Below are 22375 nucleotides of genomic sequence, written 5' to 3' on the forward strand. Positions count from 1 at the left end.
TTGGTTTTCTTGAGATAAAAATCAACCAATTCTTCTCTGTAAATACCACTTTTAAACTCCTCTGTGAGAAAACCTCCAAGTAGATGAGAAAAAAACAGAGACTGATGCAGAAAGAAGAGGAAAAGTGGAAAAAAAAAAAAAAGAAAGGACATAATGGATCAAAATTGGCATCCTACCTTTCGTTTGCATTCAGTTACCAAACAGACACACTCTGCTGTGACAAAGTCAAGCCAAATTTATTTTAAAATTCATAAACAACTCATATATACACAAGAGTAACATGCAGATGGTAGTATTATTGTATGGTTGACATGAAATCCCAAAGTGAGGACATAATTTGATTTAATCTGCGTAGTCTCTAAGCTTGAGCTGCAGCCCGGGCGGCTAATCGCTCTCGTTTCTCCTGCTCAGCTTTCTCCTTCTGTTCCTTCTCCCTCTGGATCAGGAACCTCTTCTCCGCCTCCCAGGCCTTCAGCCGGCTCTGGTACTGTTCTATGTCCGGTTTCTCTGCAGAGGCCAGGTTCTGCTGGGCCATTGTGGCCACTAAAGCTTGGAAAGAGGCGGGGTCCACTTTACCCTGAGACTCCAGCTGACTGCTCAGCTCCTGGAGAGGAAAACAATGGTTAGAATAACAGCTTAATGCCAGATCAGCAAAAACAATGGCGTTGCCATGGCAACAGACTGATTGAACTCTCTTTAAAGAGAGAAAAAGATCATAAATGTTAACATTTTCCAAACTATATTGCCAGTAAAGTTATCTTGGGTTGAGTAGAAAGTATCAAAATTAGATTTAATAGCTGTTCGAAGTATCTAAAAGCTGCAGGGCGCCGGCCTACGAGGACTGGGTTTGAGATCTCCTGTCACAGACTGTACGACTATTTCAGAGTTCATCTGTGTTTCTCAATTAGAGGAGCCATTAGACAGATACTTTATTCTAAAAATAGAAATTACTCCTGAATTCGTGCTTTTGTGCTTCTGCCCCTTCTACTGAAACCCTCAGGTATTTGCTGTACATTTCTGCTCATATAGAGCAATGTTCTTCTGGATGTTAAGTATTTATGCAAAAAAAATATACTGAACACCACATCAGATTTTCCTTCCTCTTCATAATTAGGCATTACTTTATGTCAAAACCCCACCGAAATGCAGTAAAATATAAAACTGTTCCAAGAAAATGCAAATACTTCTGGAAGTTACTGGAAGCTGACAGAAAGCTCCAACTTGTTTGCCTCGTCACTCTTTCATCTCATCAGATTTGCATCCAGGACGATAGAAAGATGACATCTTAGGCTGGTTTGGGAACGCCTCAGTGTCCCGAGAAGATTTGGCAGGAATAACTAGGGAAGGAGAGGTCTGGGGATTTCTCTTACAGCTCCAAATACTCGTGGAAACAATTCTCCAAAGCAGACCAACATCAGAAGAGCTTATGATTCAATTTTATGTAAATAATTTGCGAAAAACAACAAAAATAAGTCCTCACAAGGGGCCACTGTGCTTTGGTTACTTAGTTTTCTCAAGAAAATCTGAGTCACAAACAGAGACATAACAGGAAATGGTGTTTGCTGGCCTGCACTCTGCGAGGAAGGCTCATGTAAATTCGGCAGCAGCGACAAACAAAAGCAGCACACAACACCCACCTTGAATCTGCTGACATAGTGAGGAAGGTTAGCCTTCTCAGCTTCATCCTCTTCATCTACGGCTTCCTCCTTCTTACTTTCCTCTCCGTCGGACTCCTCGTCTCCAGAGCTGTCCGAGGCAGCGGACAGGTCCAGCAGCACGTCGCTCACACAGTCGAGCTAACAAAGATAATACGTCTAAATGTTTTATCATGTCCTAAAACTGCTAGACTAGAAATAAAAAAATTCTACCTAAATAAATCTGTTTTTTTGAGAATGACATTGCTAAACTGGACAGACACGCGGCTGGCTTCTTAATCTCAGAGAAAGGCTAAGTTAGTGTGTCCTGAGGAAGCGTTCAGCAGAACGTGAGCTGCAGCACGTCCTCCCCGTCTCGCTGCATTATCTTCTCAGTCAACATTACTGCCGTGCCTCCGTCACACACACTCTGTTTGGTTCCTGTTGCAGTGATTCTTTGACACCTTCGGCGCTCCAGGCTCTTTTAAAAATCTCATTAAACACAGACAAAGCCAGATTATTGAACTGGGCAGCGCCGGGCAGATTAGACGCAGCACAACTGGCAGTGCAGACGTGAATAAATAATATGACGGCTTGTGGCTTTGACCTCAGCAGCTGAAACCTGTCTGGGGATAAACAGCAGGCTGTCTGCTCTGTGTAACACAGTGCTGAAGTGGTTTTAATCGCTTGGATTTAAACCAGTAACTCTGAAATATGTTTGGTATCAACATCCCAGAAGACAGATAAGGGTGGCAGAAGTTATTTTTTTTATGTTTTTGTTTCTCTGCCTTTATGTTATTTGTTTGAAGAATTAATAGACTGCTGAAATAAAATAAATCTAGGATTTTTTTATGTTAATCTTTGCCAAGCAACTTATTTTAAATTAGGTTGAAGGAGTTTTCTTTAAACTCCTGAGAGAAAACCTAAATCTTTAATCAGCTTTGATCATTTGAATTAAAATTTTCTACTTAGGATCTTTTTTCTGTAGCATAGAATAGAATTAGTGATACATTTCTATTAGTTTTTGTATTTATTTTTACTTAATTAAATCAATAACAGATGGACCTTAATTTGATTAGTTATACATTCTAGACATTACCAGATCCAGGTGGTTTTTCCTTATAATCCCAGTAATATTTTTAGTGCTAAATAAATTTAAATTTAGATTGGCATTTATATGTATGGGTATAGCTTAACATGATTTTAAGCTCTAAAAATATTTTTCAGTGTCTGATCTTGGCTCAGAAAACCGTCCAACTATCACATCCTGAAATCCCTGTTTGTCTTTCTGCAAACAAAACATGTCTACTCTAATGGACCATTAAAAAATATCAGTTCACTTCTTTTGTTGTGGATTTGCTGATAGATTTGGGATATTTGTCTTGCTGATGCTTAACATCGACTTACCGACAAAACGAATAGTCGTTTTGTATTGGTGTATAAATGTGTGTGCGTTGGTGAGTGTGACTGGGTGAATATGACTCTAGTGGAAAGCGGTTTGATTGGTCAAAATGATTGGAAAAGCATTTTGAGTCCATTTACCATTTATCCTCGGGTGGCAAAAGGAGCAACAATCATCACGACTCCACCACCGTGCTTAGCAGGGAAGTGACATTTTTAATTTCTATACTTTTATAAATGAGGGCTGAATTTTCTCCTACTTCTTGACTTTGCTCAAATTAAGGAGGTTCAAGTTTTATAAAGTTATATTGTAATTTTTATTTTTATTTTTATTATTTGTATTTTTATTACTGTCACAATAGTTAGTAGTTTTGAGATGACTTCTTCCTGCACAAGTTACATTTTAGGAAATGTATAATCAAAGACAAAGTTGATCGTCTTAGCAGGAAGTTTGTTTCTTTGTCGATGCTTTGTTGAAACATTTTCACAACAAAATAAATGTGTGAATTTCTACATACTTACTGTGTCTTTAGACAACCTTATGTCACCAGATGCTGCAGAAACTCTCTCCATCACAGCCAGCGCTCGTCCCAGATACCCTCTAACCCACGACAGAGGCATGCCTTTAAATACGGCGTGTATCCCCTTCAACATCTCCACCTTGCCTGGATGAGAAGGAAAAGGAAAAATTAGTCAGACAAGCTGATAATGAAAGAGTTCTGCATGAACCAATCACAGCACCAATGAAGAACTGAAGGCAGAAAAGCGAAATAAAAAACAGTCAAATACACACCGAGGAGAGCATTGCCAAGCAGCTGAGCACTGAAGCCGACAGTGTTGTCTTGCTTTAGACCACAGATGAGGAGCGACGCCCCCAAAGCTCGCTCCTCTGATACCTGAGCACAAATATGAACAACAAGACATTTTAAATGTTTATCGCCTGTGATGTCAAACCAAACATGCTGGAAATATTACAAGTCAAGTCATCACACACAGAGAGTTGAGGTTTGGTTGCAAGAAAACATCCCAGAGCATTCAGAGACAGGATCTGTGTGGAGGGAAGGTCAAAAGCCTCTTGGAGCATCAGCTCTTCCACCACAGAGCATGCACCTGCACAAAGCAGACAAAAATGGCTATTTTATTTATCACATTTCCGTATGAAAGAGTTTTCCTGGTGAAACTAAATCTGATCACAGCCTATTTTTTTAAAAAAAAAGCACACCTAAAAACTTTAAAATGTGGATTCTGCCTTACTTTTAAAGTCTCCATCCTTAATGTAGGAATCCAGCAGGAGGTTAAAGGTGAAGTCATCTGGAAATATTCCATACTGGGTCTGCATAAATATTTAGAAAATATTAGTAGAACATGTAAACGTTTAAAGTGCTGTTGCACTGACTTTAAGATAAGTTACCTGACATGCTTAGGTACAAATAAAGTAGTAATTTAGCTTTAATGAGCAACAATGGCTATATAATGGCATGAGAGTATCATAAAACACATGTTTAACACAAATAAAGATGTGACAATGGTTGCAGGTCATGTTAATCCAACACAACAGCAACATTCATACACAAAATATGTGCTGGACTGGAAAAGGTCAAACAACCTGAATTACATGCACCTGGTTTACTCATATTACCTCTGATTATTACCATGAGCATCACTGACATTCAAAATATTCATCAGTACAGTTTTCCAGGGGCTTATACATAATCCTGTTTGTACCTTGTTTTTGAGAGTGTGGAGGGCCTTATCTCTGGCTCCGTATTTCAGACACTGTCTGATCCAGGTGTGAACAGTCCAATCTCGCAAGTACCAACAGTTTGGACTGTGGCGAAACCTTGGGAAATGGAAAATAAACAAAAAATATAAATAGACACACACATACAAAAAAAGAAGAAGAGAGAAATAGTAACGAGTCAGATTCAGCAACTTTTGATTATCAACTATGACATCAAGCAGAGATAAAGTAGAAAATAAGTTTTATTTCCCACCCCATATTGAAAATAAATGTTCCCTGAGCAAGAGTCTGATTGGCAAACATGCTAAATTGAGTAATCACATGAATGGGAGCAAATTCCAGAGGAAGGAGTAAACAGGAAAGGTCTGGAGATGCCCCGAACAAAGAGGACCATGTGACTGAATATAAACCAAACAGGCAAGCTAAACAGACGATTCAATCCAAGAAAAACACAGAAGTTGGTACCAAGAAAAAAAAAAAGCAAGGAAGCAGCAGATATGATGAAGCAGGAGAAGGAAAACGGTTTCTCGTACTTGTAGAGGTAGTACTCTGCCTGATCAACTTCCTCTCTGGATGATATGTTGTCAACAAACTGAAAGAGAAAAGATGGTGAGCATCTTGTGTTACCATAAAAATAAACAAAACAATTTGAGGGGAATTGTTTGTTTAGATGCAATTAGATGCAGCTCACCCGTGAGATGGTCAGAGAGCTGACAGGGAAGTTTCGGTCGTACGTTCTGTCCATCAGGTTGGCCAGCATAGCTGTCAAGCAATGAGCAGAAAAATATACAACATGATTGATGATCTAAAATGTATTTGGCTTCATTATCAGGTGTGGTGGTAAATTGTGAAAAAGCTATGAGATAAATTGATTTATTTTTTTTATTTTATTTTTTTCTCAAACACAACCCAGAGAGCTGGGAAAAAATTGTTTTTGCTACTCTGTGTTTCCCTGATTCAGCACACCTGCTCTCAATTGATGTCTGATTAATAGACTTCTAATTAACAGACTTCTGGTCATCTGATTGGCTACAGTTCAGAAGCAGAGAATCGACATAAACATGCAGGGCAGTGTGGTTTAATAAACACTATATTAGGTTATCAATACAGCACTGGGCTGCAGTGCCACCCGGTGTCCACTGAATGTCATTGCAATAATGGCATTTGTATTATTTCAAAGGCTGTTTAGACATACAACTATTTCGATTGCTGCATAGCTACTAAATAACTTTTATTTTCATATTTTTATTAATCTGTACACGTTTGGTTTTACATAGACCAAACGTGTATAGATGTTTTTGCAGAGAGATAGTCGTTTTAAATAAAGAGCAATCATGCAATAGTCCTCCTACTTATCCTGCGTGGGAGACTAAACGGTCTCTCACACATATTTACATAAAAGCCACAATTTTAGGTGTTTTCAGAGCAACAGAGTGCCTTTCTATATGGAATAGCTGACAGCTAAAATCCTGTAATACTGATGTGAACCGAGTTTTCAGGTGAAGTCTTTAATGAGCTGAAATGTGTGAACTTTACCCAGGTTCTGGGGGTCCTTCTCGCTTTCCTCCCACAGCTTGGTGTCCGTGTAAGCTGCTGACAGCAACCATCGTCTGGCTGTGAAGGCATTTCCACCAGATTAAACACATGTTAGCAAAAATACAGGTGACATTCAGCTTCTCCTGCTTAAATTCGTCATACGTGGCTCTAAAATATTAAGTAAAAACATATCAAACCCAGACATAAACATTCTTACGATTATGCAATTTAATTGCACCAGACAACAAACAACGTTTACCTGTAAAAGAAGGCGATAAAGCTTTAACTTTGACGGCTGCAGTTACACACTGCTTCAACACGGAGGCCGCCATTTTGGACTGTACCATTTTCAACCGAGGCAGAGGGAGATTTGATATGTCCGACAAGGGTCACACCAAAATTAGGTGCTAGTTTCTAAAATATATATATATAGGAAATAATCAAAAAGGCTAATGCAATAATAATAATAATAATAATAATAATAATAAAAACAAAAACACAACATTTCCATATTAATATAGTAGATCTTTACAAAAAATGACCATGTACACTCAAAGTAATAAAAAGTAAAAGGCTTTCTACAATAGAGACAGAGACGTTAGTAGGGATTGTCAACAAAGTAAGTAGCATCAGACTGGCATCTTGACATAATCATCTACACTTTCACCAATCTTGAAAACTCACTGCACTAAAACTTCTAATATTAATGTTACTGTAAAGCTTGTCATTAAAGCATAACTTCTGAATCATAAAATTATTTTCTAATGGGTTTTATTTATTATTCAAACCAAAAATATTCCCAAACTTACAACCAAATCGCCATTTGTTCACCATTTTGAAGCATTTTAATGCAAAAATAAGTTTCATCAATTAATTGGTCTTTTTTTTTTGTTTTGTTTTTATAAAGCACTTTCACTGCTGGAGTGAAGTTTTTAATTTGATTTGATTGACAAAGCTGTTTAAACTGTTAAAGAAAACACAGAAAGTTGTCAGTAGAGGGCGATCTTGAACTATAGCATATCAGCTGGCATTCTGCCCAGAGCCTTTCTGCAACTATGTATTTAAAATATTGTAAGCCCAGTTTTCAGCTACTCTGTATCAGGCTTATAATTTCTAAATGACTAAAAGCTGCAACTGTGCAAAAACTGAGTGTGGTAAAATACTTCATATGTCCTGTGAATGTCTGTGTTGCTGACCTATCACCTGTCTGTTATTGTGCCAATGTTTTTGATCTCCATAAATACCCCAGCAGGAAAGCCTTTAAATATTATTACAGTAAACCCACTGGCTGTGGGTCAAACACGGTGACAGGTTGAGACTGGGGTGTGGACGGTTTTAATAAACAAAACATGGAAGACATTTTAGCATCATGTGGATTTCTTGCTGATGAGCAAAACAGGAAGCTTGTACCTGAAATGCACTCTGTCAGAGCTCACCATGTTGTTAGAGATATACGGCTACGATTAAGCTCCAATCTTAGAACTATTTTGTTTTGTTTATTTCAGTGAAAACCTGCTTCAGACTTGTTTTCTTTTGTCCATCACCCAGAAACCTTCCCATTTACCTCTGTGTTCCAGTAAACAAAAAAATTCAGAAGTATTTATTTTCAATACCTCTCTCTGCTTCCTTTTTTCACACCACATACACGGTGCAGAATGGTATGAGTGCACTTAGGTGAGGAAAAGGCAACGTGACTTAAAAAGTGCATTGTTTGACACGTGTTGGTACACAATGGCACCCGACAGACTGCAGTAGCTGGCATGTCGGTGTGTGGCTTTATGTTTTCTTGAAGCTTGGCTCAGCTTCAATAATATGCAGAGCTACTGGTTTCTATAATAACACCTGTCGCTCAGGTGGACTGGCTTTCAGTGGAATGAAACAAGTAAGGCACAGAAATGCTGTACTGCAGTCTACAAACTACTTAATAACTTTTACTGAAGCAGGGTAATATCAGACAGAAGACCGTTATGTATAATCACATGTAATACACTAAATGTATATCTATAGAAGGTAAGAAGCCGGCAAAGTTGTTTAAGGGGCTGTATTATGTATTTTCCAGGCACATAGTGCCATTTTATAGCACAATCAAGTAACTATGGTATCCTTGAGTTGTCATAAAATGTTATATACATCAATCATGATGTAAAATAAACTTCACTTCACAATTCAACACTTGTGTCTCTTTAAAAAGCTCCTGCTCTTTCCAACATTCTGCCTTCAGCATGTCATCACAGCAACGTTTCTCAGTTAAGCCTTTAAAATTGCTCTGAGGAGTGTTGCACTGAGAAGTAGCTTGTAGGATGAGGTCAGCAGATGCAGTTCCACCAGATATTTACTAATTGCTGCTGCCGCTAGTCTGGAGGAGCTGAGTGGGGGAAGGAAGCTCTGTGAGGCGGAAGCTTGGCTGGAGACTGCAGCTCTGAGGAGGAGCTCCGTGGAAAAGGTGGGGCTTGGTGAGAGCAAGAATTTATCCACCCCCAATGGCTGACACGCAAGATTTAAGAGATTTCTCAAACAGGCATAAAAGAATCAAGGCAACACTCCATGTCTGTTTTTGATGAGGGAATTATGATATAACATGATGTAAAGCTCAAAACAGTCAAATTTACACAATAGAGCCCCTTTAATTTCGAATAGGTCACTTCTCTCCAGTTCTCCACGTTTATCTAATCTCAAAACAACTTCAAAGGTGACCTGAGGTTCACCCTGCAAAACGACTGGTTGGAAATTTGCTACCAAACTATCCATACTAGCTCAATTTGCTTCCTGCTTGTTCAGTTATAGTTTTCTAGAATATTCTACAATGATCAGCTCTCTCTCACAAATCTGTAACAGCATAGTTGATTCCTGGTGATACACCTCATCGTGACACCTCACTCATATAGTTCATACCTGCCTACTGGTACAGTGTTTTGGCGGGTTTCCTGCAATAGCATGCCTAAAGTACTATCTGGAAACATGAACCTCTCACCCCGTATTGCTATATTCAGCCTCCCAGAGGACTTTAAAGAATTTTCCTCTGATCACCTAGCTGTCATTTCTTTCTCTTTTCTGTCGGCTAGGTGACACACATTGCTCCTCTGGCAGTCTGCTTTTGCTCCCTCTGGGTCTAGATGGCTTAGGGATACAAAGACTTTTCTTCAGCTCAAGAAAATACTCAATTAGAGGTAGTAGTAGTAGGAACTTTTACGAAAGGTGACAATTCATAAATGTTCTTAACTCATCATGCTTACATATGAGGTTTCCCCCAAAACACCCACACTTATTACTTTTTTGTTAGCCTTTTGATCTTTATGTATTTCTTTAAATTATTTCGGTTTTATATCCATGCCATCTGCTGGTTTGGATCCACTGTGTTTTCTGAAGTCCACAGACAATGCAGCCGTCTACCAGGAAATTCTGGAGCACTTCATATTTCCTTCTACTGACAAGCTGTACGGAGATGCTGATTTTATTTTCCCAGCAGGACCTGGCACCTGCTCACACTGCCAAAGGTACTAAAAGCTGGTTCAGTGGCCATGTATTCCTCTTATTGATGGGCCAGCAAACTCCCCTGACCTTTAACCCTCTCAGGTGACTTGAAGGCAGGTATCCAAGCAACCTGGGCTTCCACCACAAGCTGATTGGCTCCATACCACACCGCATTGATGCAGTAATTCATTCAAGAGGAGCCCTAACCAAGTATCGAGTGCACAGAAATGTAAATACTTTTGTGCTTAAAACATATTAATTGAGTCAATGTGACATTCTAATTTTCTGAGACACTAAATGTTGGGGTTTCTTTACCTGTAGGACATAATTATCAAACCTGCAAAAAATGAAAGCTGGAAATATTTCGCTCTTTGAAATGAATTCCTATAAAATGACCGTTTCACTTTTTGAGATGACTGGTAAGAAATACTGCACTTTTACACAACATCCAAATTGTTTGTGATGATCATAGGTGGGTAGTGTTCAAAAAGGTTATTTAAGTAAGACTAGTGCTACATCAGTATACTTTTACTGAAGTAAAAGTAAGAAGCAAAAGTTTTTACTTGGGTAAAAACCTCTTTCTCTATCTGTGCTACAGAATCCCTCCACTTTGTTGCAGTGTGTTCTTTTTCTGAAGAAAAACCTCTACCTGCAGTGCATTTCTGCATATTCTTTGACTTCTCATTCTCTCCTAAGTTTCAGTTCATGAAAAAGCATCCTACTGACGGCAACACCATGTAAAAATCTACCTTTCCTCAAACCTCCAAGCTGGAACTGGTTACACACACACGAGACAATGAGATTCCTTTGAGAGGAGCTGACTGTTGACGACAGATATGCACCGTTTGTGGCTTTTTTTCTCAAAGCCAGGGGCTGGGATTGAAACGTGTAGGTGAGGAAAGGAAAGAGGAGGAGGATGTGAGAACTTCCTCAAACTGTTTGCAGTTTCGCCCTCTGGGACACGGTGGTCGTGGCTGGGCAGAAATGGAGAAGCTGCTGTTCTGCATTTCACCTAACAAGAAATGACTGCGTTTACCTGAACTGGCACGATAGCGTGAGGTGGAAACAAGTGATGGGCGCTGTTGCGTGAAACAACACAAACACTAGGTTGCATTTATTGCTTTCTAATGCAGGAAGGCTCACACATGACCCCGTGAGCTGGTCTGCACAGTCATGTGTTATTTAGCATGGAAACCATTGTTCAGGCACCAATCTTTAGAAAAAGCAGTAATTTTAGTTTTAGTAGATTCTTCTGCAATGAGGAGTAACAATGCTTTACTCTGAGTCGCACAGACACAAAGCTTTTGTCTGGGACACCCACTGTGTCCGTCACTGTTTGATCACAACCTAAAAGACAGAAGGGGATAGGTGTTTTCTCTTCCTCTTCCTCTGCTTTGAAAGAGAAGCAGAGGGAGCAATGCAAGCTTTTTGAAACTTGCAGCAACCATCTAATGTTTGGTGAAGAACTTGTCGGTCAGACAGGATGAAAATCTAACGCCATCTTTAAAATTACTCCGAAAAAAATAAAATAAGAGAATTTTATTTTGTGTTTATTCAGTAGAAACATGTTATTGCTACAATTTAACAGCAGTAGGACAGAAAACCCACACAGCAGATGAGAACAACAATCTTATTAAATCATACAGATTCAAAATTTAGACACTAAAGAAACTAAATCACAGTTTATTACACAAGTCAAATTTGTGCTGTTGGAACCTGATTACAGTTTGGTTTTCGCATGATCTCCCACAAAAACTGTCTTCAAACATGCCAAGTAACACAATTCAGTCACAGTTGAAGCAAAATCATGTGAACATTACAAATCGATTTGTAAAAAATAGCACATTAAATAAATCTTTCATTATATTTACAAATTAATTCTCATTTATAAATCAGAATATATTCCCAATGTCTGATACTGGTAGCAATTCACAGCTTTAAGCATCCATGTGTATTTTCTGATCTGCATATGAACACAATATGTTAGAATTAAAAATACAATTGAAGATCAAACACAAAATCATAATCTCTGACCTCTTTCTGGACATTCCCATTACTTTATTTTTAAACAGATGAACACTGTTGGGCATCTTGAAATCGTCCACAGTTTTCTTCCGAATGTCTCCTTTTTAAATTTTATTCCATTTATTAATTTATGTCACAAATGAATTGGTGTGTTTGCGATGTTGATTTCACAGCTGTAACTTAAACCAATTCAAATGTTGTGGATTTCTATCTCAAGATCTTATGGTGCCATGGCACCTTCATTTGATCTTTTTCTCCAGTTGTTTAAATGAATTATGATATTGATGTATGTCAATTTGAAAGAAAGTGATAAAATATATAAGGAATCTTGCTATTTCAGGCACATAGAAACCATTTGTAAAATTGTATCTGACCTAAAGTAGGAAAGGTTTTGTCCAATTTAATGTCAGACAAAATAAATATTTAATGTCTTTGTATGGCTACTAATAGAGACACTTTTGCTCACTTTTGCCATTGACAAAATTTTCTCACTCTCCAATTCGTGATTTAACTTGTAATTTCTTTTGTGTGCTCTATCAACTCTCTTTCAGTTTTCCTCTGTTACGTCGATGCCTTCATAACTACCATCCAGCGGCTGTTTGCTTTCCTCACGCTCGTCTTCTGAAATCGAGTCATAGTCAAATGACTCGGAGCGGACTCTTTCAGCGTATCCCTGCTCATCCACCTCTTCATCAGATTCATCAGAGGATTCCGACTGCAGGAGGCGGCGTGTGTTACCAAATTGACCTTGTGATTTTTTCTCTCCTTCCAAAGACTCGTCCTCTGAACTATCCAGGTACTTCTTTAGTTTCGGCATCTTCCCAGTTCGAAGTTCATCAGCCCGACCGTCCTCTCCCTCCTTCAGGTCAGAAATGTACTGGTCCGCGCCTGGGGGCTCTTGCTGATCCACCTCTGGACTGTACTGGCTCCTTCTGTACAAACTCTCCTCATCCTCCTCCTGACAGGAGCTTCCTGGGATGCTTTCGCCGTCAGACTGTGAGAGACGGAGGCTGGGCATGCCTGGAGCTTTCTGGGAGAGGTCGAACGGTTCCTCTTGGCTATAGTGGGAGATGAGGCCCATGGAGCTGTTCAGGCAGAGGCGTCCTCTTTGACGAAACACTAAGATCAAGGACATGTTAAAACGTTTAGCGACTTTTACTGACGAAAATGTTAAATCCTTGCAGTGTTTTCCTACTTACATCTTTCGTCCAGCCCTCTGTCCATGACTCCGTGTTTAACCTTCATGTGTCTGGTGAGGTTCCCCTTCAAAGTGAACTTGCTGGGGCAGTAGAGGCATTTGAAGGGTTTGCTGTCCGAGTGAAGATGCATGTGTCCCATTAGGTTGTGCATTCTGTTAAATTCCTTCCCACAAAGCTGAAAGAGAAGAAATTACATACGATGTAAGGTTTCTGATTAGCAAGCGAGATGCTAATGCTGCTTTTAGCTGTTCTGAATCCAGTTTCGTCTTTTGCAGGATGCTTGTCACGTTCTTTCCTTCCAATATCGCTCAATTGTAAAGGATTTACTGTATTCAACATCAACAATGATTGTGTCCACAAGTGTAACAAAAAAATAGAGTTAGAAATTTCATTTTGCATTCTAGAAATTTAAGGTTAAGCTAATTCATGGACATGTTAGATGTTATTCTAACATTTAGACTTATCAAATATGCAATATTTCTTTATCCTTCCCTCCTGATTGTAATGGTATTATGTTTATGCCAGCTTGAACTGGGAAACTATTATTTCATCTTATGATAAACTGCAAGTAGGTTAATATTTAAGGTCCTACACTTTAGTGGATGTTAAGATTTGCCTGCAGCAGCAAAACTTTACAGAATATTTTTAATGGAAGTTGGATTAAATGCACAAAACTAACATTTATTTGCCATAAAAAGAAAAAGAAAAATGAAATCATGAAACTGTACTTCGATATAACTTCAGCAAATGTATTCCTCTGCAGCATCTCAAAGCTAATCTCAGACTTTTCCTCTCTGTTAATCACAGAATAGCAAAGCAACACGTAATCATGAATGAATGTGCAGACAATAGGACACACACCCTTTCTTCCTCCCTCTATCCTTGTTTTTCTGTTTTCCTCTCTGTCTTCACCCTCCCTCTCTCACTTCTAACACACACACACACACACACACACACACGCAAACACGCACTCGCACAAGAAAAACAGAAAGCGCTAGAGGCAGAAGGAGAGAGGAAGCAACCCTGAGACGGGGCCAGGAGGAGAACAGGGAAGGGCAACTCCTGCGCTGTCCTTCCTCTGCATTCTTTTTTATTAGGGTGGTCCTTTCCTTCAGGAGGAGAGAGGGACTGTAAACTGTCCAAGAGGACCGTGAGAAAACAGGAAGCTCCCTCGAGCAGCAGAGAAAGCGAGATGAAATCTATTTGTGGGGCCTGTTCTCTGGGGAGGCTGGGGGGGCCATTGTTAGAAAGGCGGTTTGCACCGCTATATCCTTCCTATGGACGAGGAGGCTCCCACTCCCATGAGCCTCTCTGCTATCTGGTCATCGTCTCAGCGCTTATAACACATAGGTCACTCCAGAAAAGAAGGAACTTTCTTTGACAGCAGGGAACACCTCAGATTGGTTGGAATGGTTTATCCTTACAATAAATCTGGACCCTCGATTACCTTTACCTTGCAGGGCAAAACTAGAAAAATCCATTTAGTTTAGTATTGTGCATGCAAAACAATTCACCTTTTCCACACAAATGTGAGTTATCACTTGGCACATTAATAAAATCCTCTGTATCCCTTTTCTGCATTTAGTTTGTCAAGACCCCATGACTACGTTTTCGTGCACAAAAGAAAAGTTACAGGAATATACAAATATAAATCCAAATATCTCCACCTCAGACCAACATTTGACCAACCTTGCATTTATAGGGCTTGATGTCCGAGTGGACGATCATGTGAGCCTTGAGAGTCTGCTTCTGGACGAAGCTCTTGAAGCACATGTGGCACTGGTAGGCCCGTATGTTGGTGTGGATGAGGACGTGGCGCTTCATGTTGGCCAACAGTGTGAACTCGCGGCCGCAGATGCGACACTTGTGCTCCTTCACCCCCTAAAGAGCAAGAACACGAGAGGTGAAAGATAAATCTGTAGTTTAAATTTAGCTTAGAAAATGTCGAGCTCTGGACAGAAACTCAACATCACATGTGTCATAAACTCGAGGCCCAGGGGCCAAATCTGGTCACACAAATGGAGCTTTCAAGATGATTCAATATCATCAATCAAATCAGAGCAGTTTTATTTGTGTACTGCCAAATTCAATGCGACAGGTTGATTTAATTTCAAGAAGCACTCATAAAATGCAGAGACGGGTGTTTATCAATATCTTAAACAATTTGTTAATGTTACCAACACATTCTGGAACAACTGCCCCTTTGAGGACATTTGCGATTTTGATGAGTTTGATACCCTAGCTCTATGGTGTTTAATGTATAAATATTTTGCACTGCGCAGTGCAAAATATTTGAATACACGGCGTTTATTCAACATTTAAAGTAAAAAACATTAAATATGCAGCAAACACTGTGTTTTTATAATGGCATGGCAAAGGCAAGTTGTAATGAATTTATGGCAACCCTTCAAGTAAAACATTCTTGGCATCAATAACAGCTAAAGAGTGAAACATACTTGTTAAAGTTTTAAGTATTGATCTTACGTTGAAGAAATTGCACTGACTCATGCATTACTGGATGTTTTCTTACCTGAAATTAAATTGCTGGAATTTCCCTTATGTTTACTGGCATGAATAATAAAGATATTTTTCTTTTATTGTAATGCTTCGTTTTAAAATAAACGGTTCACAAGGAGGAAGTATTGGGTTTAATTTCAAAACAAATAAGCGTGAGAAAAATGCTTCCATTTTCCTTTAATCATCTGTAAGGTTATAAATCATACATGGATTTGCTGAAGCTTAACATTTGCATTTCAGCCACCTCTTCTCTCAAATATATTGGTTTCTGTTTTGCATTCCCTTCCTTTTGAACCTACTTTGTGAGTGAGGGTGTGCTGCTTCAGGTGGTGCGACTGGATGAACTCCATCCCACACTCGCTGCAGATGTACGGTCTGATGTCCTTGTGTTTCATCATGTGGTTCTGAAGCTGACTCGGGTACTGGAAAGTTTTCTGGCACTCTGTGCACCTGCAGGAACCGAAGATGGTTTTTATTCAACCGTGCAGAAAGGACGAAGAAATGCATGTCTTCCTACGTTATTCTCACTTTTGATTTTTATTCCTCCGTTAGAATTTCAACCGGGCCAATCAGGGAACAGAAGACGAAGTTGTGAACAATGACGTCAATTTTCTGCCCTGTTTTAAAATTCCGTTCTTCCTTCATGGGGAAGTCCTCCCCCCACCCCCCAATAAGCTTGTAGTTTTAGCAATAGCAGCGGAGGAAGTGAACAAATCCGTTCAGTTTGTGTTGGTCACGCTTCCAAACACTGAAGTAAAATTAGCAGCCGCCTCGTTCAACTCGGCATTTCTCTCTTTGCAGTGGAGGACGGCCGCTTCCAGCGAAGACTTGTTCTAATAAATTTCCAGCAGGCTAAACGCTGTAAGCATTTAATGCTGCCCCCACTGGTCGACACAGCAAAGACCATTTCCGGTAAGCTGCATAACGTCACCGCCAAATGTTAATTGCGTTAGATTCAAAACTTAAGTGTTTCTCCGTAGCCAAGAGTCTAGTGACGCTATCTACGAAGTAAAGCGTAGAACAAGGGTCTTTTTTTTTAAACCAGGCAACATCATAAATATCTTTTGGAAGGATTTTGTACTCACCTGTACAAGGTGGGACCTCGATGAACTGTGAGGTGTCTCTTGAGCTGGGCCAGGGTGGGGAAGTCCAGACCACACTCCACACACACATTCTCCTGCCCTTTTTCGTGCTTCAGCTCGTGGGCGCGAAGCTCGCTGGGATAAGCGAAGCCTCTGCCACACACACTGCAGCTGCAGGAGTTAGAAAATGGACGTTAAAGTGACAGCAGAGTGGCAATAAAGAGCTGAATTTTACCTGCACTGCAAAGGCACAAAATATTACCAAATAATTTTGGTTTAGTTTCTAGTTTAAATACCTTGAAATAAGACAAAACTAACTTACAAGTAACTTTTCAGCAAGATATAGGGCAGGAGTTTAACACTAGTACTTTTTCATCAATATTAAGTTACTTAAAACAAACTCCAATATCTTGCTGAAAAGTTACTTGTAAGTTAGTTTTGTCTTATTTGAGGTGAACTAAGACATTTACCAGATGTCTACCTGTATGGCTTCACGTCGCTGTGCTGCATCATGTGTCTCTTCAGGTGGCTCGTCTGGGTGAAAGCTTTGTGGCACACCTGGCACTTGTGAGGCCTCATGCCCTGGTGTGTGAGGAGGTGTGTGTGCAGGTGGCTGAGCTGCTTGAACAGCTTCCCACAGAGGTGACAGCCGTGCGGCTTGATCCCGTTGTGGCCCAAGATGTGCGTGACCAAGTTGTACTTGGACGTGTAGGATTTCTCACACATCCGGCACTTCCATCTCTTCTGGTCGCTGCCGACGTCCACATAGTAGCTGTCATCTACATGGACGTTGAGACCCGCCTTCTCGGCGTTGGTGGTCTCACCGCGGGGAGCTTCGTCACGTGGGGCCTTGCTGGAGCGGGGGTCCTCTCTGGGGTAGAAGGGACCGGGTGGGATGTGCATGACGGGCCCAGGCATGAAGAAGGGGTACGGGAAAGGGCCGTGAGAAAGAGGAGGGAAGTAAGGCGGGTGGAGGAGATGGAGAGGTGAGGAAGGCCAAAGAGAGGATGGACTGGGAGGCTCCTGCTTCACCTGCACAGGGAGACTCAAACCTGCTGATCTGCTGTGAAGCTGCAGCCTATTCAGCTCAATCATCCCAGGTATTGGTCGAGAGGGCGTGGAGGAAATGGAGCGAGGTGGAAGCGAGAAGGGGACATGAGAGATGTTCAGCTTCTTCTTGCTCCTGCTCTGTTCTGCCTCCTCCTGTTGTACATCAGGCGACTCTTCCCCCTGGGCGCCCGCTTTGAGATGAAGCCTCTTCTTTTTTGGGAATCCTTCTTTGGGAACGTAACCGAGGCCGGGCACGGGGAAGAACGCCGGCGTGGTGAGAGCGCTGTAGGGGTCGATGGTGGGGTAACTGGGTAAAGAGAATCTTGGGGGCTTAATATAAAGAGGGGCTGGGCCCAAGTAGAAACCCCGCTGAGGTGCTTGTCTAAGCCTGTCTCCTTGAGACGGACTGTCGCCTGGTGAGAAGTTCACAGTGTCTTTCTCCATCGTTATTCTACAGAAAACAGAACAAGCAGCTGTTAGACCTGAGGTGTCCAAAGTGTGGGGGGCCGTTATGGGGAGGGATACAAATTTGACCCCAAAGTCAAAGGTTATTTGATGTGGACTTTCTATTTTTAATCAGGACAAAATTATCACAAAGTAAAATCATCTTACAATAGAACATACTGGCCAGAACACAAAAAGTAATTGTGTTTTTTGCTTTCTCTTGCAAGAACCTGTGAAGTTTACTCAAAAGTAAACTTTGCTGCACCAAAAATTAGCTTTTAGTTAATTTAATAAACTTGGCTAAATACAGCAAGCATTATTCAAACAAGATTTTATTGATCAGAATTCATTAGGTTGTGTTCTGTTATTTCCCCCCCAATTGATACCTAGAAAGTTAATAAAATAAGTAAAGTCTGAATGCTTTTCTTGGCTGATTTTATGCTCCATGTGTCAATACAAATTATGATTCATCGATTGAGATTCTCGTTCTCAACAGTTGTGTTCTGTTATTTCCCCCCCAATTGATACCTAGAAAATCTGCAAAGTTACTTTTATCAAGGCAAACCTGCAGTAAGTTTTGGATTTAAAATGATTTCTAAATCCTTCCCATCAACAAATCGACCACTTCATTTGTTGAATTAAATTGTTGCATGCTTAGTTTATTGTTGGAGTTGCTGTAAGATGTATTTTAGGGCCCAGAATTCCTTTTGACTTGATTTTAGTCCATGTGACGTTTGGAAACCCCAGTGTTAGGCACTGATGTTCATCAGTCTGCTTGCAGATTTCAGAGGAAGTCTGCAGTACATGTTTTTGCTCTGGTCTAAAACCTATGAATACTTAATTTAAAAAGCTCATGTTTTTTTATATTAGCCAAGCTGATTTTACAGAATACATGTCCTCTTACAGTGCATTGAAAACTATTCATTCCTCTTGAAATGTCCCACTCATCACCATGTTTCACTGTGAGGTTGTCAAGTTCAGGATGATTATTTTTTTGGTTAAAAAAACAGTTTCACTCATCTGATTGGCAAACCTTGTCCCACTTATCTAGGAAATCTTATGACATTCTTTGCAACAGTAACTTTTCTCTTCTCGCTCTCCTACATCTCAACAGATTCTCTTACCTGATCTTTGCAGCTCCTCCAGAGTTACAAAGAGTCTTTTACATGCTTATTAATGCTATCCTTGCTCAGAGTGTCAGTTTAGATTTATTGCCATGTCTCTGTAGGTTCCCAGTTGTGTTCATCTGAGAGGTGTTCAAAGCTCAGGATATCTGTTTCTAATCTAAATGTAATTCAAACTTCGCCACTGTTTAATTCCTGACCTGTCTGCTGTGTACCTTGGTCTTCATGTTTGAAGCATCATGTTTGGTTTCTAATGTTCCCTAACAAAAGGCAGTACACTGAAGTTTGTGGTTGTGACAAAAAAAAAAAAAAGAGAGCGTTAAAGGAGTTTGGACAATTTAGCAAGACATGAGGAAACCGAAATCTGACTTTTTAAAGTTTATATTTTGAATGATATTTAAACAAGTAAAGTGAATCAGAGGTGTGACATGTAATAGATCCAAATCGGAGACGGATCTGCAGAATTGGCATCAAAAAAAGAGCAGCTAATAGTTTTAAAATATACAAAGTACAGTTATTAAGCAGATCTACTTTCGATCAATGCTTATTTTTACCCCCAGACGCATCATTAAGAGGAACAGTTTATAAAAGCTCATCTTCTGACCCTGCTTCTGGTTTCAGTTGAAGATGGGGAGCAGTTCCTCTGAAGCATTTTTATAAAGTAAAGGTTGAAAAGGGTACGGAGCGGCGCCGACACCCACATCTTTCGGTGTTCAACCTGAAACCTTTCACTTCTTTCTTTCTCACAGGTCTCCTCCTCGTCTGAAATCGGGAAGTTCTCTGAGAAATGTTCACCTCTACCTCCTGCAGACTTTTCGCTTCTCCATCTCTTTTCTCTGTGCTCTGTTCATCTCTTCGCTTTATTTTTGCACGCACAGAAGAACTGTCCACTTTTCTAACTTCTCACCATGTTAAAATTGGCTTTCTGACTCAAGTAACTAACAATAACAACAGTGATGTAGATGGCATCTTCACGGCCGTCTCTTAGTGTGATTTTGTAGACGATGGACGAAAACGATAACTAAAAAGGGGAACCATCTCACTTCTGCATGGCATTCAAAACAGTTCTAAACAATGTCGTTCATAACATCATCCTTCTATTCCTGGTAATCACTTCCAACTTATTCGTGAGAATAAGCTGGAAACTAACTATTATTCTAACATAATAGTTAAAGGTGAGCCGTTTACAGTGGTAGAATGTGACCTTTATGAGATATTAGATAAACAGTTCAGCATTTATAATCTACAATTGTTATTCAGTGTTTGGTCAACAACAGCACAGTTTAGAATACATTTTGTAATTATGAAATGATTTCTCCTCTCTGCAGACCTTTATAACAATTTGAATATTCCTGATGCGGGGACACAGAGAAATTGCAATTCAACAAAACAAAAAAAGTGCAGATGTGTTAAAAAATAATATTCCTAATGCAGGGTGCAAGTTTGATCAAAAATATTATTCTGTCACTTTTCAGGTTTTCGAGCTGCCGGAAACGAAAATCAAAGTTTTCATTGTTTTCTGTCTCTGAAGTTGAATTCTCTCTCCTGGACTCTGTCCTCCTCACTCCTCCTGCTGCTGCTTGAGTCGCTGTGAGCACAGACCCCTGCCTGTTTGCCACACTCATCCCAAACAATCCATTAAAAGTGAAGCCCCTCCTCATGTGCCAGTCTGTGCCATGCCAGTGTGTCCTGTCAGGCTGCAGGGAAGCCTGCGTGCAACTTACCAGCGTTTTTCTCCCCCTCTCTCTGTGATGCTTTTGGCTGAAGTGCTGCCGCTGCTGCTCTTGTTGCTGTTGTACCTGAGCCTGAGTTCTCTTCCTCTCGCTCGCTCCGCAGCTCTCCTGACAATGAGCCGCCCGTCCACGGATAGCATTTGAAGTGACTTAAGAAAGAGAACAGGAACAATCACTTTGTTCTCATTTTTCAGATGAGTACCTTCGGAGAGAAGGAAGGAAGGGAGGGGAGAGGAAGTCAACAAGCCTAGTGCCTTCCTGCAGAAAAATAAGGAAACACTAGATAGACATCTCCATTTCTCTATGAAATAGGGATTTGCACAGGTTTTTGGAGGAACTTGAGGAGGAGAGTTGATGTTGCACAAACACAATTTGAATTGTTAAGAGTTGTGAATTGGCATGCAATGATGGACTGAATCTTTCCACTGGTGTCATTTTTTACGTTCTTTTTTTACCATCGGTCTATTTTAAGGAAATGCAAGATGATTTAGTTTGCAGTGAAATTCAGTGCCTTGCAAAAGTATTCATACCCCTTCAACATGTTTTCCCACATCACAAAAGCTCAGTCAGATCACATGGATAACCGTGTGAAAAGCAATTTTTAAATGTTGCCACAGATTTCAGCCTGGACTTTGACCAGGCCATTCTAACAACTGGATACGGTTTTGTTTTTTATTTTTAACCAGGGTGCATTGCTGGACACCCACCATTCTGGGGCTTGTGGATGCATATCCCTCATCATTAAGTCATTTGTCTCTGAGGCCTGAAAAGAAGTATTTATTTGACTTGATTGTGGAAGAAATGCATCCAAAAGTTGCAGCATAATACCACCAAGAAACTGGACTTGAGCTTTGAAACTATTCCATCATAGATCTGATTGTATGATTAGGGTCATCGTCCTGCTGGACAGTGAACCTCTCCCTCTCTCTTGTGTTTTGTGGCATGACAGGTAGACAGACACTTGGAGTTGTCATGGAAGACATATTTAGTGAAACTGCTGAGAAAACTTACAAATAGCAGGTAGAAATGGCTGGACAGACGGCGCAAGGCATGGAGTAAGTCACAAAGATCAACAGAAGAACCAGTGAGGATTAACACAAACTGAAGAGCTTAAGTACTGAAGGAAAGGTGGCCGTGACAAAGGAGCAATCAAAGGCGAGTAGCGGCAGCTGGGAGAGAGGGAGAGCAGGCAGAGGAAATGAGGAGATGAAAAACAGCTGGGAGGCTGAAGAAAAGGAGAAAGAAACAAAACTAAGACACAGGAAACCAGATGAAAGGAAAAACTTAAGGAACCCAACTCTAATGCACCGAAGTTAACACACATAGATGAATGAACTAAGACCAGATCTAAGTAAATAATGAAGAAACCATCAACTCCAGAAACACAGATGAAACTAAAGGCCTTTAAATCCTGATGT

General features: G+C 40.3%; 2 protein-coding genes across 3 annotated transcripts; both read right to left on the minus strand.

Moving 5' to 3' along the window:
* Positions 1-212: 212 nt before the first annotated feature.
* On the minus strand, positions 213-6699 carry LOC103141776 (28S ribosomal protein S27, mitochondrial-like). 2 transcript variants are annotated; one of them, XM_007557539.2, is made up of 11 exons: positions 6572-6699; positions 6313-6390; positions 5468-5538; positions 5310-5368; positions 4761-4875; positions 4290-4368; positions 4030-4145; positions 3829-3931; positions 3558-3700; positions 1638-1796; positions 213-604 (listed from the first exon to the last, which is right to left on the minus strand). In XM_007557539.2, exons 1-11 carry the CDS (start codon positions 6657-6659, stop codon positions 359-361), a joined length of 1257 nt encoding a protein of 418 aa, XP_007557601.1. In that variant the 5' UTR covers positions 6660-6699; the 3' UTR covers positions 213-358. The 2 variants fall into 2 exon arrangements, with proteins under 2 accessions (XP_007557601.1, XP_007557602.1); XM_007557540.2 differs by lacking the exon at positions 6572-6699 and adding an exon at positions 6530-6552.
* A 4750-nt stretch (positions 6700-11449) lies between these two features.
* Positions 11450-22058, minus strand: LOC103141779 (zinc finger protein 366-like). The gene is made up of 8 exons (XM_007557545.2): positions 21969-22058; positions 20949-21106; positions 17088-18107; positions 16610-16777; positions 15824-15974; positions 14697-14888; positions 13008-13182; positions 11450-12927 (listed from the first exon to the last, which is right to left on the minus strand). Exons 3-8 carry the CDS (start codon positions 18098-18100, stop codon positions 12356-12358), a joined length of 2271 nt encoding a protein of 756 aa, XP_007557607.1. The 5' UTR covers positions 18101-18107; positions 20949-21106; positions 21969-22058; the 3' UTR covers positions 11450-12355.
* Between the last annotated feature and the right edge of the window lie 317 nt (positions 22059-22375).

Source organism: Poecilia formosa, unplaced genomic scaffold (genome assembly GCF_000485575.1).
Source record: "Poecilia formosa unplaced genomic scaffold, Poecilia_formosa-5.1.2 Scaffold89, whole genome shotgun sequence".
In the NCBI taxonomy this organism is placed as follows: Eukaryota; Metazoa; Chordata; class Actinopteri; order Cyprinodontiformes; family Poeciliidae; genus Poecilia; species Poecilia formosa.